At 34.0% G+C, this 18,377-nt stretch overlaps 1 protein-coding gene across 32 annotated transcripts in view; it reads right to left on the bottom strand.

Annotated features, from left to right (window-relative positions):
* LOC113237741 (modifier of mdg4) overlaps positions 1-18,377 on the bottom strand; it is a 563,531-nt gene that overhangs the window by 429,330 nt on the left and 115,824 nt on the right. Inside the window, exon 5 of one of the 32 annotated variants that reach the window (XM_026474363.1) lies at positions 6,967-7,171. The exons of 30 other annotated variants lie outside the window; for them this stretch is intronic. In XM_026474363.1, the coding sequence (XP_026330148.1) occupies positions 6,969-7,171 (203 nt within the window). In that variant the 3' untranslated portion in view covers positions 6,967-6,968. Of the gene's footprint in view, positions 1-6,966; positions 7,172-17,259; positions 17,478-18,377 lie in introns of those variants that run through there. One more of the 32 variants, XM_026474362.1, reaches the window with a different exon arrangement.

The following is an 18,377-nucleotide window of genomic DNA, read 5'->3' on the forward strand; positions in this document are numbered from 1 at the left end:
ATACCCAGATTGTCATATGAAACTGTAAGCTTTTTAAACACCTATTCTAATAAAAAACTAAGCAGCTTAGAAACAGTACGTCGCCTTCGTTTACGCCTTCTTGTATTGTAAAAAAATAAACTGTCGGTTCATACACACTTGAAAGAGCTGGTCCATAAAAAACCAATGAAAGGAATCTACCCTGTCAGTGAATCACAGACTCGTCGACATGTATTCTGCCGATCCTAACTTACTACAACGGTGTTGAAATCTGCAACCGCAATGCAGTGATGCGCTTCCAAACGGCAAAGCTGAACTAGGATTGCTCACTGGTATGTCCAACAGACGAAAACACAAAGAGTCAGGATCGATTCACAACGAAGACACAAAAGACTTTTGGCAGATTAAAACAAGATGGCAGAAACCACATAGGATTACGACGCGTAGAGTTTAGGGAGTCTCTGCTTTATACGAGTAGTACGACAATACAGGCTAATGTAAAAAATATTACAAATAATTAAAACAAAATTACTGAATCAAATACAAAAATACCTGTCAAATAATATATTAAAGTTTATAATTATTCATGGTTATGTTTATTCAATAACAACTCTTGTTGTTACAAAATTTACTATAAAAAATCATGAAAGTCCATAGATGATCAGCGATTTATAGTTGACTGTACAAATTAAACATCTAATAGATGTCTTTATCAACACAATATCATGTAGTGCACATTAAAGCTCGTATTCTAGAACTCTACTCAATGCTCAAGTCAGGATTTGAGTATGGTTTAAAGCACTCGAAATCATACTCAAGTCCCTGCCATTGACTTGAGCATTGAGTAGAGTTATAGAATACGACCCTAAGATGCAAAAAGCAATAACGGTTCTTACTGCACTAAGAGAGTTCAATAGCTCCTTTTAAAATGTTGTTAATGCAGTTCTCGTTATATCAGCACAACGACTGTGGTAATTCTAACCATTGTGCTAGCTAACTATAACAATTGCTGACAGAATAGTTAAACAATAGTTTAGTACCTTAAACTTTTCAACACTTTTTTTCTCGGCACCCATATAGGACTTAATGATTATGTATATTCCACTGTCTAACTATGACGTCGTCAATGGTAGTAACAGCAGCTCGGCATCCCTTCGAAGTCCTGTTGCAGACCCATCGCTTTTTAAACCTGCGGCGACTATAAACACTGACTCCATATCTATATTTGCCGATTTGCATCATACGGAATCCTCGAGGTGTTGTTATAAATTCCACCTTTTCTGTAAACAATACTTATTATTACAATTTCCTTATTTCCGCAGAAATAAGTACAAAAAGAAATGACATTGGTTAATTGTGGCACAGGGTAGCTTACAATTGATTCCGCTATCTCTTCAACCAGGTAATATTAGTCATATAGTTAGATCATATTATGGATATTGTGATAGTATTTTTATTGTGAGTATTATATTTCTATAGGCGAATAGAAAGAAATATAGGGCAATTTGTTATTCGTTATTGCTTAATATGAACTTTCGTATATTAATTGCACCACAAAAATATTGAAAACTGTGAAACGCATACATATTGTCGGTGTTTTGTAAAAAGGGCGAAAGCGCTATTTCGAAAAATTTTTCAAGAGAGCATGTTCTAGGTTATAACAACTGTTTTAAAGTATTTACGTACTGCTTTAAAATTAATTTGTGGTTTCAATTAAGTTTATGTTAAAACATAACATTTAACAATATTCACGTCTAGTTTTAAATTCAATTTAAAAAAATTGAATTTAAAACTAGACGTAAATATTATTAAATAGTCGTGAAACTCCCCTGAAAAATAAAACGAAATGGCCTTTTCGCCCTTTTTACAACACACCGACGTATCTCGACTTCTTCGATTTTCGCGATTGTTACACATTGTAAATTTAACCAATTTCATTTCTTGCGCAGAGCAACGGCGGGGTACTCGAGAGGAGCTGGGCGGTGCGGGCCGCATCCTGCAAACACGCTTAGTTTGCCGGATCGAGCGTTAAAGCTTGACGTGCATGTGTTTTAAATTTTTCGAATACGTTCAGCTAGTTATGCGAAAATCGTTGTATGCATTATAACGTTGATTTGTTTCAAATATACGCGGTTTAAATCCGGAGAAAAAAATTGATTCGTTTCCAGTACGTGAAAAGTAAATTTTAGAAAAAATATATCAGATTTTTACAATATTATTCGTGTAAGGTAATTAAGCGAGCCGTTAAAAAAACTACTATATGATAGTAAGGCCAGTGTAATCCTATTTTCTATACTTAACAATTTTCAATATTTTTCAATATGTTTCATTGGATTTTAGGATTTTTTTACAAGCTTTTTATTAACTAAAAAGATTTGTATTAACTACATATTGTACTAATACCCTACTTACGAATTTAAATATAATAATAACGCACACACTCATAGCCCCGCACTAGGGAAACCCTGTATCGCGGGTACCATAGACACACACATGCACAACCACAAATTACATATAAACTTACGAGAGACTTAAATGTAGGCCTTACAAATATTTCTCCAGGATCTGCGTGGGAGTCCAGCATGATAACCGTTCGTCCACGGAGGCAGTTACTACATGGGGCGCACTATAAGTTTCCGGAATGAATAAGAAAAAATACTATAAATGGTCAGAAATGAAACAAATTGTATTCTACAGTCAAAGAGTTCCATTTTCAAATATTGTAATTAGTTTTTAAACAATGTTTATGTAAGTGGCCAGTTCCGGAAACTTATAGTGCGCCCTATGTACAAATAGAACTAGAACTTATTTTCTACAAGTACCCGTTAGTGTTGTGACAGTTTAATGATTGTGTTCATTCGTATGTTTGACTATAACATCGTCAATGGTGAATAAAGCTGCTCGGCAGCCGGAGTAAGTTTTACCGCACACCCATCGCTTTTTGATGCCCCTGTAACCGGTTTTAAGACCGTACCGATACTTCCCGATTACAATCATACGATATCCTCGCGAAGTGGTTATGAAAACTGGTTCATCTGGAAGTTACAATTAATGTTATTTCGATAAAAATACAACACCAATTTTCAAAACGTTTAAACGTTACAATCTATTTTATGAAACTTGAGTTAATTGCGTTACAATGGTATGGCGTTCAATATTATCTTTGTTTAATAAATACACTTTGATATCTACGGCGCACACTACAAAATAAAATTTCTACTCTACTTACTCACCTAGGTCTAATAACAACGAGGGACATAACCACAGAACACGTAAAACTACGACATGGTAGTGATTACGTCAGAACTGTATTGGAAACTATTAAATGAAAAGCTTACAATACAATTTTGACGTCGTCAACGGCGTGACGTCGCTACAGTGGCTCGGCACACCGCACTAGTACCAGTATTTCCCGATTAAAACCATCAGGTATCCTTAATGATGATTGTTTGTTAAATATATTTACACGGGACAATACATTAATATACGACATAACAGAGGAAACATCGGACAAGATGGCGTGGAAATAAGAAGGACATCAGCAGTAGGTGATTAAAGGCTGAAGAAGATAATAGAAAACACAATCGAGTTGCGGTCGTAACCACCAACGAAATTGTTTCCACGATCTTTAATAACCATCAGCCATAAGGTTAGTTACATAAATAAATAAAACAAACGAAGTAGGGAAATACAATTATTTTAATAACAAAATGTTTCCTCTAACTTTATAAATCTCTGATTGAATCAGTTTTTTATTATCACATAATTCATAATATGTACTTTTTGTCAATTACCCGATACTCTCTTATAGAGAAACTAAAGTTATACTCATAATCATATAAAGAGTAACACTAAAAAGGTTGTTTTATTAACCGACTTTAACAAAGGATGAGGTTATGCGTTCGGCCGTATGTATGTTTTCCGATTTCTCTGTCAATTGTAGACCGATTTTGAAAATGTTTTTTCTTTGCTTGCACTCTCATTGTCAACCCATTGTCACCAAGTTAGAATCTGATAAGGGGATCCCATGGAAATCGAGGAAAATCCTAAAATTTTAGAGGCATTTCAGTGTCATCACCGATTTCTCCGCCAATTATGGACCGATTTTGAATTTTTTTTTTTTGTTTGAAAGGGTGGTCCCTGATGCCAACGATGCTGTGCCGGGTTCTTTTTGGCTATCACAAATAAAAAAAATATTTTTCCGCAAATAAAAGTTTCGACTTTCGAGTCGTATTTTCACTTGACACAATACATGTAATCAACAAATCACCGTTACCACGACAACCAGCAAAAAGTACAAAATATACAAAGGAGTCCGTAATAGTCCCATTGTCACCAAGAAGTCAGAATCTGATGAGGGGATCCCATGGAAATCAAAAAAAGCCGATATGCAAACTTATGAGGTCGATTTTTTTTTTCAATGAATAAGTTACAATATGATAATAACGTCGTTCGTATGAGACACTGGCCACACATATACCAAATCAAAAAATGATTCACGAGTCATTCTTTTTTCAAATTAAACGTTCCGGTATGTGGCCAGTTATCATAATTCAACCTTTTGTTTTAGTGGTCCTCCAAATATAACCATAAGTGTATAAAATAAGTAAACATTGGAAAATCACCTATGCTTTACTTTAAAAGTAAAAACTAAAACTAACACTTATGCCTACTAAATGGCCATGAAAATACATCACTTCAATACAACATTTCAAGGAATGCATTATTTTTAGTAACACTCAGCTTTTACATCCTTTTTTAAAGTTTTTAGGATGTGGGTATAAAGTATTCAGTAGTTATTTCTTGCTAATGGTTATGTTCAACTTTACAATTAACGATAACGTCATTGTCTGTAGTTATAGCCGCTTTACAACCATTTTCGTGCTTCAAACACACCCATCGTTTCTTGTTTCCCTTACATTTGTACAATAGGAACTGATGCGCGTCGATCTGAATCATGAATGTACCTAAGAGAGGAGTACACAAACTTTAGAATATTCATATACTAGAACTAAATTGTGCAATAACAAAATACATAAGTTACTTGTTACTATCTATTATTAGTTACTATTTATCAAAACTTAGATAGTTGAACTAAGAACGGACTATGCCAAGGTAAAATATTAATGCAAATTAAAAACCACGTCACCAAATTTTAATGGTTTGTAAATTGAGAGCGTACAGTAAAACAAACGTTAATTTTTGCTTTTTACAGTTGGTGTTGAAATAAAAGTTGTAAATAGAAATGGTGCAGCCGCGACACTACTAATTTTCACACAATACTAGTCTGCACGGCGCGACTGTGGCGCTGCAAGCTGCGCTTCTAAATATTGTACGAAAATTTAGTAGTGCACCACTGCACGCACCACTGCAGCACTTCTACGAGCGTCTAAGTTGAAGGGGCCCTAGACATATTTATCAGCTTAAAATGTTTTATTTAGCAACTATTTATAACACTATTTTAATATCTTTTAGATTAATCAATAACATTAATCAATCAACGTACGCCATTTTACCCTGTACTCATTTACTTGTTGTATTTATTTCCTGTCAGCAGCATTTATTTCCTTTTGCAAATAATCAATCCACCGAATCGGGTGGCGTCCAGCGCTATGTTTGCCGAGTCTTGGTTGTAGTTAGTCATTAATAATAAATCAATAATAAGAGTTTTTTAATTAAAAATAAGTACGCATTTGACCTCCATCTCACCTGATGGAAAATGTCGATGAGGTCGACGATGGATCCTTGAAAAGGCCCAAGTTATAGCGAAACAAGTCTGCAGGCAGAGAATTCTATTCCATAGCCGTTCGCGTTCGCCATATAAATGTGGAAGCGAAACGCTTTGTACGAATCCTAGTAATATCCACAACATACAGGTGAAATCCCAGTCTACGTCTAGTTCCTCGGTGATGGAAACGAAAAGGCGGAATTAAATTGTGCAATTATTTCGCAAACTCTCCGTGCTATATCCTGTGGAATACAGATAAGCAGGCAACTGTATATATTCTTGTAATTTGGTATGTTTCCCTAGTGGCTATGTTCATTATTACAATGAATAATACTATCATCAAAAGTGACTACAAGTGCTCTGCATTTATATTTGCCACCATTGCTACACACCCATCTTTTTTTCACTTTATCCTTGCAGTCACTGTGGATTTTGAACCGGTAATTCCCGAACTGTATCATTTTGTTACCGTGTGGTGAAATTATAAACACCGGTTCGTCTGAAAAAAGAAATATCAGTTTAAACAAATATGTGATATATACACAGATTATACATAATGTATAGACAGCTTTGTGCAAAAATTTTTCGTAAAATAATTTTTACTTCCATTGTACTGACCGGGAATACGTATAACTGTAAACTTAAAGGATATTAAAAACATCTCGATGAACAACGGAATAAGCATATTAAGACAAGTTTTATTTTAAAGTAAATAAATAGGCTCTAAGTTCGATATATTGTTTAAAGTAGTGATTGTACTTCTTTTATTGTTTTAGAATTAAGTAAATGGTTATGTTCAACATCAGACCTGACAATATCGTCACCAATAGTGCATACCTAACATTTTTTCAGATTTCCTTCAATCCTCTTGTTACTATATCTCGGCATAAAGCTTTACCGTGCGACCTGGATACTAATTTCTTTTTCTATGGTAGTAGGATCACGCACTTAACTGTGGAAACAAGTTATTCTAAAAATATATAATACGTCATAGTTTATTATTCACAACTTTTTTCTTGTAAAATTAAGAGGAATTTGAAATAACGTTCAACTCGATGCATTCCTATAATAACGACTTTATTTAAGAAGTTTTATTAATCTACACATAGTACTAGGGAAACACACACAGACAACACAAATTACACCCAAACGCACGAGAGAAATCAATCAAAGCCACACAAATATTTCTCCCGGCTCAGGAATCGAACCCGAGACCTCTGCATGGCAGAACAGCATGGTCATCGTCCGACCACGGAGGCATTTAATGATTATGTTCCTCGTTAGTCTTAATTACAACATCATCAATAGTTATCATGTAAGCCTTGCATCCTTTACGATGTCCATTGCAGCTCCATCGTTTCTTCGGACCTTTTGTGAATTTGTTGCAGCTGTGTTCACTAAAACGGTACTTTCCGTATTGAATTATTCTATTACCACGAGACGATATGACGAACTCCAGGCGAGCTGTATAACAAAAGTTCAATAAGTGACCTTACAATTAGTATTTATGTTAGATTATTGATAATATAATGTATACATATACAGTATGTTATTTTGGGAATAGATTGGATTTCTATAGATTAAAATTTGAAAATGTTACTCATAAAATTTCTTCTACCTCTTCATCTATTTAAAGCACGGGTTACATACACCAGTTAAGCGAACACCACTTATATTTGATATATTTTATACTAATACGGCAGATACAACAAATATTATGACTAGACACGGTAAAATACACAATACAATTTTGTGGTTCTACTTTTAGCCGCGCGCCGTAGTGTGTCAAATAAACAAAAATAAAAATGAACCAAAATCTGGCATAAGCGAAAGTAAACTTTTTAGTTTTGTGTGCGCAATGTCTGTGACATATGAACTAGTTCGTACTGTTTGAGACTCTGTTTATTATGTACTCAAAGTATATTTCACGCACACGTTTCCTATCTTATTTATCTAATAAGACCCATAATTTCCCACAATCTCGGATTGTAAAAACAAGGTGAAACAATTCTCGAGATGTTGAAGCCTGAATATACGTAGATTGTATAATGAACAAATTGATGATTACATTTTTCTTTTTGTATAAAGCTCTAGCCCATTGGAGTAAAATTAGAAATTAAAAAATGCCTGAGGCTAGATCATTTAGCATATGTATACAAAGGAAACGACAAAAACAGCAAAGTGTGAGCCGAAAATAATCATAATTGAAAACTGGTAACTAAATGTAGTACTGGTTTACTGCTTTAATTTCACGATAGAACCGCTATTAGATGATAAAACTTTTAATCATTTTCTTACCTACATTACGAGTGGAACACAAATAAGTAACCGTAATAGTTAAGAGTTAAAACACAATGGTCACATTCTGTTTGGGGGTATTTGTCCAAAAAATTTTAATTAAAAGCCCAAAAAACTTAAGATAAAGAGAAAAAATTATCGCAGAAACAAAAAGAGATATCCTTTGAAAAATGTGGATTTAAAGAAGAACCAAATTAAGAATAGCGACCAAATAGATGGACAAAATTGAAATCTATGTAATGATGATAATTTAAAGTTTCTGGATCTCATCTACAGAAACATTAACGACAATAACGATAATGTGCAAATCCAGAACATCACATCAAACTATTAAATATCAATTTATAACTTAAAACCCGACAAGACGTTTAAAATCCTACGATATAAAAAAACCGTCTTTACCATTGACTTACAAAGTCTTTACGTATAATACATAACATTTTATGTTTGAAAATAAATTCATATTGTTTGCTTAATACAAATTTCTTGAACTTGACAGTTTTCACACTCGCGAATTTTGGCATGTTTTCAAACAAAAACAACCTTTAATTCAAATTTTAATCCACGACTTTTAAAGAACTATGTTAGGTTCGATTACTTCCAAATTCAACCCAACAAAACATTAATTCTTCTATATTTACACAAATGATGACGCCATTTCAAGATTTAGTTATGATTGTGTTTCTCATTAGATTTAACTATGACATCATCAATTGTTACAAAGAAAGCTTTGCATCCCTTAACCGATCTGTTGCAGCCCCAACGCTTCTTCGGACCTGTTGAGTGTTTGTTTCGGCTATGTTCTATGAAACGGTACTTTCCATACTGAATTATTCTATTGCCACGACAAGACGTCACAAACTCCAGAGAAACTGCGAAAAATGATTCTTCATAAGTGTGGTTTGGTTAAATTACATAAAGTTTACAAGATTCTTACAAAAAATAATGTCCATAAGTAAAAAATTCTTTGCTTTTTTATTTTATTTTTTTATGATACCAAGTGACAGGATGAACAAGTCGTGCACCCGGTGGTAAGCTACACGCCTGTCCGTAACAATCCGAACCTTATCCGTGTAATCACAAAAATCTGAGAGGCACTGCTACTGCGTACATCACACTGAGACAAAACTTGACAAGTTCCATGTGCCTGTAATTTCACCAGCACCCTTACCGTTCTAAACCGGAACGCAGTAATGCTCACATTACTGCTTGGCGGCAGAAATAGATAAGGCAGTATTTCCCTGGACGAACTCTATCACGAGGCTCTACTACTACCAAAAAAGTACAAAAGTACAAGTCGATACGTCCAATGAGTACTATGCCAACTTAAGTTTTTAGTCATTGTCTGGTTTTAAAGTAAACGACTCATATTTTATTTACTAATATTATGCTCCTTGAATTTTGTGAAAAAAATAAAGAAACAAGAAACAAAATTCGAACAAAAGCAAAAAACTAATTTTGTGAAAATAAAACGAAACAAAAAACAAAATAAAAACTGAGATGACCAAAATATTAAGAGTAGTAAATTAGTCTTAACCACGTTGGACATGCAATGACGTAAAATTATAACCACTTATTAATGATTAAATTAAAATATATATTAATTATATCGAAATGTTCAATTCTAAATCATTATTAATTATGTTAAAAAAATAGTCAAATATTGGATGGCTTATTACAATTCTAATCGAACAAAACAAAAAAAACACAAAAACCTAAACACTCATTCACTATGGAAATTGTTACATTTGTTTCTATCTAAACGGCCTATGTTTTTTGTTTAAAACAAACCAATGTTTGGGTCCCTCCCCATGAACCTATCCATGGTCATGAAGCAAAGAGCCTGTAACGATAGTTTTTTTAAGAAATTACTTATTATTTACGTACTTAATTTACGGATATTTATATATTATTATTAATTAATAAATAGGCAGCAGTAGCCTATTTCACATACCGCTCACAAGCAAAGGCCGTGGGCTCGAATCCGTGTTCGCACCTCTTAATTTTTCGGAATTTATGCGCGAAATTAACCACGAGCTTTTCGGTGCAGGGAAACACCGTGATAAAACCTGCACATCAAAGAAGGTTCACGACTCTCGGAAAACGTGTTAAGTCCCCAACCCGTAATGGACAAGCGTAGCAGACTATGGCCTAAGTCTCGCCTGAGAGACAAGTGACCGTTGATTTGATGGTTATAATGATGGTGATCCGAAAAGAAACAATCGCGAAAACCTAAAAAGTCGATACTAAAGTCACAAGTTAGAGAATCTCGTTGCATATTAAAATTAGTTTCTCCAAGAGTTTTAAAAATTTCACATACACAGTTAACTACACAAATTAATTCAATGTTCTTCATATATCTCTTATACAGACAATTTTAGTAACGTAATTTCATGAAGTTTTTAGTGATTATGTTCAACGTTAGACTTAACTATCATATCATTAACGGTTATAATGCAAGCCTTGCACCCTGTCCTGGACGTGCTGCAGCGCCATCGCTTCTTCAATTTATTTTTTGCACCTCTATTGAAACAGTGTTCACCGAAACGATAATTTCCGTACTGAAGCATTATATTTCCATTCCGAGATGTTACGAACTTCAGAGAACCTTGAAAAAAAAAACATAATTCATATTGGATAATTGTAATTTTTATTTTTTATAATATCATAAATTACGGTCGATGATTGTGTTCAGTATTAATTTTAGCCAGTAGATTGTATACTGTTACAATACTAGCTCCGCAGCCATTATAATGACTGCTACATATCCACCTCTTCCTCGCAGTTTCTTTGCACCAGCTGTCCAGGTTGGAGTTATAGTCTCCACACTTTACTCTCCGGTTACCTCGATAGTTGGTCGAGAATTTTACCTTTGCTAAAAAAATTTAAAAATCCATTTTTATCTCACAACTTAAAAAATTATATATTTTTAGATATATCTTAAAATGTATTAAATAAAGGCCAAACTGGTATCACACAGATGTACAACGTTAACAACGATAAACACGCTAGGAAAGTTATACCGTGTAACCTATGTGTCAATGTTTTTATATTTTTTTTATAGTGATGGGATTAATAAATCGTGTGTCAGGCGGTAAGCGACATGTCTGTCCATTAGCAGTTGTAGTCCCACTGAGAACTTTAAATCGCAAAGATCTGAGGGGCACTGCCAAAGCGCCCACCACCCTGAGACATAAGTTAACAAGTGCCATATGCCTGTAATTTCACCAACACCCTCCAAAACCGGAACGCAGTAATAAATTAATAGAAAATAAATTAAACAGTAGAATTCGTAGTTGACACACACACCACGGAATTAAAATAAAAAACAACAGAGATAAATTTAAGTTTTATTGTATTCACAAAAGTTTTTGGAATAAACGAGATGTATTTTAAATAACTTCTAGAAAAACTTTCTGACAAATTTCGTTTGCCAAATTTTCTGACACCGTTTTCTGATGTGATTAATGATTGTGGTCATTCATAAACTGAACTACAATGTCATCAACGGTTATTATATGAGCCTTGCATCCTTTAATTTTGCCATTGCAGCGCCAGCGCTTCTTTGGGGTCGTTATACGATCATTCCGACGATCTTCACTGAAACGATGTCTTCCGAATTGAATCATTCTTTTTCCACGAGACGATAGAACGAACTCGATTAAAGCTGTATAATAAATTTATACAATTTATTCGTTTTATTATAAGTTAAATATGGGACTTGGTTTGGTGAATATCATATCATCGAAACATAGAAAAAGGACTACTTAAAAACATTTAAAAATATTTATTTTCCATCACAACTTCGTAGGTCATAGATATATCTAACAGTAACAGGAAGTAGTATGCTTTGTTTTAAAAATATAACTATATACATAATTCCCCATAGATTACATAGAACTCAATGCAATTCCCTTAGAAAAAAAAAACGTTGAGTAATTATTGCTTGCACAGCTACAGTAATGGTTATATTATACTTTTATCATTCACAGCCGAACTTCACCCGCTGCTAGGTATAGGCATCCGGTAATCTTTGACATCCACCACGATCCTGTGCTAGTCTCACCCATCTACTGCCCGCAACTTTGACAGTGTCGTCCACTCATCTTGCTACAGGACGTCTCACGTTTCTATATCCGTTTCTTGGCCAATCAGTTATCGCCTTACTCCACCTGTGTTCACCACGTCTCGTAACATATTGAAACTCGTTATCCGATCTATTATATCCTGGACCTTAGTTTGTCTACGGATTTCGGAATTGGGAATTCGATCTACATATAACTTTGATGCCGAGCATGACTCGCTTCATGACTCTTTGTGCGTCTCTCATTCTGTAGACAGCCTTCTACGTGAGCGTCCACGTCTTGGCACTGTAAGTCATAGTGGGCAAGACACATTTGTTAAATGAGCGGGTCTTCAAACATTGTGGAGTATCAACCGACTTTAGGACGTCATCCTGTCACATTATACTTTATATGTGCGATTTTCTAATATTTAGATTGAAGAGATGTAAACTTTGAGTAAAACAGAGTCTTGATACAATACGGCTTCCTGAACTATCTGTAATAGGTAAGTTTTTGGGTTCAGAGTTTGGTTTAGTAACAAAATCCCCTGGTTCTTCGTTAATGATTATGTTCCTTATTACACTTGACGACTGTATTATCAATAGTTGTGATAAAAGCTTTGCATCCGTAAGCAGTTCTATTACAGGTCCAACGTGTCTTAAACCCCGTTTTCACCTTGTTTTTACTACGTGTAAAGTACCGATATTTTCCATGTTGCAACATTGTCCTTCCAGTGCGAGATGATGTTACGAACTCTAAGCAACCTGTGATGACATTAAAAACTTTTAAAATGTATTTCTCGCATCTGCTATATGAGTTAAGCACAAATTTATTTTCAAGGTTTGTCGTAAAGAGCCACTAATCGAAAGTTAACAACTAAAATAAAGAATAAAAGTAAAACAATATATTTATAAATCGAAATTGAAAGGAAACGAAAACAGACAAATATACATGAGTATTGATGAAGGGCAGAGTTCGCTTCTTCGCCTTCGGAAATAAGTATCTTCATTTCCTTGACAAGCAAGTAGATGTTATAATGTTTAGTCAGTTCAGAAAGAGGTAATTATTGAACAAATATATCATATTAATCCAACCCTTCCAGTGATTGGGTGGACTTGAAATTTAGTATGTTAATTAAAGTACATTAACAGTACAATAAATCATTAATATTATGACATATCAATTAATATTTGTGTGTAGTAAATGCTTACGCGTATTTGGTAACAAATATGTGCGTGTAAAAGTCGGCTACGCTAGTTTTCGAAGAAATTACTTCAAGTGCCGCTTCCGTATACTCTGTGGTTAATTATAGCAAGTATAAAGCAATGCCTAATTCAATATTCCGCTAGTTATGAAACATAATGTCGATATCAATTAAATGTCGTGTGATGTGTGATGTCACATCCCTATCAGTAGATTGTCAACAACAATAATAAAACTTTGGATTCAAATAAGTTTAAATTTTTTACCAAAACGTTTTTATTATTCGAGTTCTTAGGTTTTCGCGATTGCTACACATAGGAAATTAAACTATTTTTCCGGATTTAAATCGCGTTTTTACTATTTTCTAATTTCGTTTGATAATTTACATCCAACCAAAATTATGTTATCTTATTATGCCCTAATGTAAGATTATGTTTTCAAATGTGTCCGTGTGGCTACACCGGGTTGGATACTAAAAGTTCATTTCACCTAGCATGATTCCGGTGACATTTGAGATTTGAAGTTTCTAGAGATGTAGTGATGTAAAATCGAATGAAAAAAAAGCGATTTAAATAACTTATCGAGATAATTTGTAACGAATAGAGAATCGATTTACAGAAAATAATTTAAGAACAAATAATAAACAAAATAGAAAGGATTCAATCATTATGTTATTTGTTGGAAATTCAATAAAAGTATTTTGGTTTATAAATAGACAATAGTGTCATAAAAAAATAATATACTACTGTCATTGTTACTTAGAAAGATAATGTACATCTTTACCTAAAATTATATTTAAATGTATTATTAGAACTCCACTTTTATTCCAGTAATCTTAAATCTTCCCTAAATTACAACTGGCTATGGGCCCAGGCTGATATTTTGGATTACTGGAAATAAAAATAAAACCATGTAAAATAATACGTTGGTTAGGCGACAGTCATGAGCTACGGGTAAAAAACAAAATGGAGGATTCATTGTCGATCAGTTCAAAATTCAATGGCGAAAATTGGCTGTTCTGGAAATTTGAAACTCAAGTAGTATTAAAAGTCGAGGACTATTTAATATTGTTTCGGGGACAAGAAAAAAAAAATTTAAGACAATAGTGAAAAAAAAACCTGATGAGTGGGATCTGTTGGATGCCAAGGCCCAAAAGAAGAAAGAAGAAGCTTATTGCCACGCGAATGCAATATGGGCCGCTCGCATATATCCAGTCATGTGAGACGTCGGAGGAGATGTGGACGAAGTCAAAGCTAGTATATGACAAAGAGTCTATCGTAAGCGTCCATCTACTTCAACAGAAGCTTTTTTCTCTTGTTTTTGGCACGAACTCCGTCTCCACTTTTATGTCAAAAATTGAAGACATTCGTGTAAGACTGAAACAAGCTGGTCATCATATTGATGATTAAATGGTTATCACCAAAATACTGACGTCTTTACCTGAGAGGTTACTGGTTGACATATTAGTTCTACAGAGTATGCGTGTAACGTAAAAATTGGAAATATCACAGGACATCCTACGTGAAATGGACTATAATGTAATTTGATGTCATTTCCACTCGTTTTTTTTACTTCCGTGATTATGTACATTATTGTGTCTAATAACATGATCTTCGCAGGTGATAATGCACGCCCTACACCCGAATTGACTCTTATTGCATACCCATCGCTTTTTAGGTCCTGTCTTACGTTTGTTGCTACTGTGTTCACGGAACCTATGCGGGCCGCATTTGATTACTCTGTTTCCTCGGGTAGATGGCACAAAAACTGGTAGATCTGTAAAAATATATTCCGACAAAAAATTATAAGAAGTAAAACATCGCAAAAGCAGTCGTTCTCTTTAGTTTTGATCAGGCGAATGATCTTCACTACAGTAAAAAATATAAACATGCAAGTCCTGAAACTAATAGTAAATATTATAATAATTAATAAGTAAACTTATTTATTAGTAAGTAGCATCGATTTTACTTTTCTATTCTATTTAGTTACATGTACTTTGAAACTATACCTGTGTTCCAGTAAAGTTAATAAATTGAGTGATATCAATACATAAACAAATAGCTATTAACAAATAAAGAAAAGTCAATAAATACAAGAATGAGTATAACACAATTCCAAAAAGCTCTAATCGCGTCGATTAAAAATCTAGTCCCTATTAGAACTATGTTTTCCGAAGCAATATTCAGAAAATCATATCCAGAAAGTGATTTACACTTTCAATTATGACATGTTCGATGAATGATTATGTTTTTTACTACATTTGACAATTTGTCCTTCCATAATATGAAGACAGGCACGGCAACAGTTAGATCGTACTTTGCTACAAATCCACCTTTTCTTCAATGTATTCTTGCATTTACTACTACTATGTTGAAAATAACGGAATCCATTATGTGTTAATATTTGGTTCCCTCGTTTGTTTGTGTTAAACGTTAATATATCTGGAATAAAAAATTAATCCTATTGTAACGACTTCTATTTTTGAGTTAGTGCTAAGAAAAGGATAAAGAAACATTCGTCAACTCAGTAAAAACTAAACGTTAATTTAAGTTTTACTGTAAAATATTCCAATAAGGTTGATTTTTAATAAACGGGGTGTCATCAAACATTTTGGTGTCGACTGTATCTATTATGTTAAGAAAATAGAGGTACGAAGACGCACTATTGTGTTTATAAATTTACACACACACGTAATTAATCAAGTCAATATAGTGTTCAAAAAACGTTCCATAATTATTTGCTTACGTTATATTATGCTATGGTTGTACTGAATCAGTGCATTTTCTTAAAACTGGTATAACATTTATCTTATTGACCTAAAATGTAATTGGAAATGGAACTGTTTTCTATCGATCTAAAACCGCAGTAGTGAGTTTTTTGGCAAGAAATTGATCTACAAACAACTCCACGATTCGTTATTAATGATTATGTTCCTTGTTATATTTGACGACTTCATTGTCAATAGTTGCGATGAAAGCTTTGCATCCGTTAGGAGCTCTGTTGCAGGCCCAACGTTTCTTAGGCCCCATCGTCCGCTTGTTATTACTATGTGCAAAGTACCGATATTTTCCATGTTGCAACATTGTCCTTCCAGTGCGAGATGATGTTATAAACTGTAGGCAACCTGTGATAACATTAAAAACGTTCAAGACTGCATTTCTCATCTGTATTTTAACAGCAGCAGTTTACGTAGCAGTAGAGCTCCTTGTGAAGGAATTCGTCCAGGATAGTACCGCCATCTTACCTATTTCTGTCGCCAAGCAGTAATGTGAGCACTACTGCGTTCCGGTCTGGAATGCTAAGCGTGCTGGTAAGTTACAGGCACATGTGACTTGTCAACTCAGGGTGACGAGTGCAGTGATAGATCCTCTCAAATCTTTGCGATATGAAGCTCTGAGTGGCACTACAACTGTTATGGATAGACGTGTCGCTTACCTTCAGGCGCAAGACTTGTTCATCCCGTCACTTGGTATTATAAAAAAAACATTACTTCGAAATCAATTTAACAGTGAATTACATATAAAATTTAAACGCACTTCAAATTAAGCACATTTTCAATGAAACGCACTGAAAGTTACAAGTGAGCTGTATCTCAATTTTTACAAAGCTACATAAATCCTATATATATACACACTATTTACTTAAAACGTAATGTGGAAGAAAATAAGTAAAGCAACATATTAGAAAGTAATAATTAAAAGAAAATAGGAAAAAATATGCCTTACAATGCCACTAAACACGTGTGAAACACCCAATCCGCATTGCGCCAATGTGGTGGAGTATGACCTTAACACTCTCCTTGGAGACCTATGCCCAGCAGTGCGATGACAATGACACTAAATGTGTAACAAATCATTCATTGTCACTTGTAAACATTTATTATGAGTGTAACAATATTAAAAACGAAATACAATAATGACAAACGTAATACATATATGTATAAATATCATTGACCTATAAAAATGCATTTTATGTACCATCGTTAACGTTTCATGAAAAAGCTTAATGATTATGTACATCATTGTGCTTAATAACATGATCTTCGAAGGTGATAATGAATGCTCTACATCCGATGTGACTTTTTCTGCATACCCATCGCTTTTTAGGTCCTGGCTGGCGTTTGTTGTCACTGTGTTCGCGGAAGCTATGCGGACCGTACTTAATTAGTCTGTTTCCTCGGGCAGATGGCACAAACACTGGTTGATCTGTAAAAAGTTTCAGTACAGTTTAAGCTAATCCATTCATCATAAAATCATAAAATAGTAAATTACGCAAAATCAGTTATTCTCTGTACTCTTGAGCTGACGAACGATCTTCTCTACCAATGCATTGAAATAGGTTACTCGGTCACCGAAAAAATTGTGTAGCTGTCTATTTTGGAACTCAGTTTCGGGATTTTCAGTTTTCTCATAAAATTATTAAAATTAAGTTTTCGTATAGGAAATGAAACTATTTTTCCGGATTTAAATCGCGTATATTTGTTTTTTCAAACAAACCGACGTTTCGGGCCCTTTACAGGTCCCATGGTCACGGTTGACTGAGGTGGTAGAGTCTTCAACCAGTCATGTCTAATATTGATGCAAATGTTGAAATAAGGATGTTTTTTAATTTCAATCGCCTCTCGCAGCAGGGAAGATGGTTTCTCCGTACCACCAGTTTGGGATCAGGTATTTCCTCTAATGAAAAATCCCAAACAGACATAAGACAGTACTAATTAATATGTTTTAGTTTATTCTAATTTCTATTAATAATTAATAATAAATTGAACTTAATAAAAATTCATTCGATAAAATAATTGTTAAAACTTAATATAGCGTAAATTGGAATGTTTTCTTTGTAAAATTAAAATAAGGTATTTAATTAATAACTATTGTAACTATAGTGAAAAAATAGGGTGGTTTGCATCAATATTAGATATAACTGGTTGAAGACAGTACCACCTCAGTCAACCGTGACCATGGGACCTGTAAAGGGCCCGAAACGTCGGTTTGTTTGAAAAAACAAATATACGCGATTTTTTCTGAGTGTTCGATCTTTGTATTAATACTTATAACAAACTAGTGGAATAATTTCACAACAAATAATTGAATATCAATTCAATAAAA

Source organism: Hyposmocoma kahamanoa, unplaced genomic scaffold, assembly GCF_003589595.1.
Source record: "Hyposmocoma kahamanoa isolate Upper Pololo Valley unplaced genomic scaffold, ASM358959v1 94, whole genome shotgun sequence".
Classification (NCBI taxonomy): Eukaryota; Metazoa; Arthropoda; class Insecta; order Lepidoptera; family Cosmopterigidae; genus Hyposmocoma; species Hyposmocoma kahamanoa.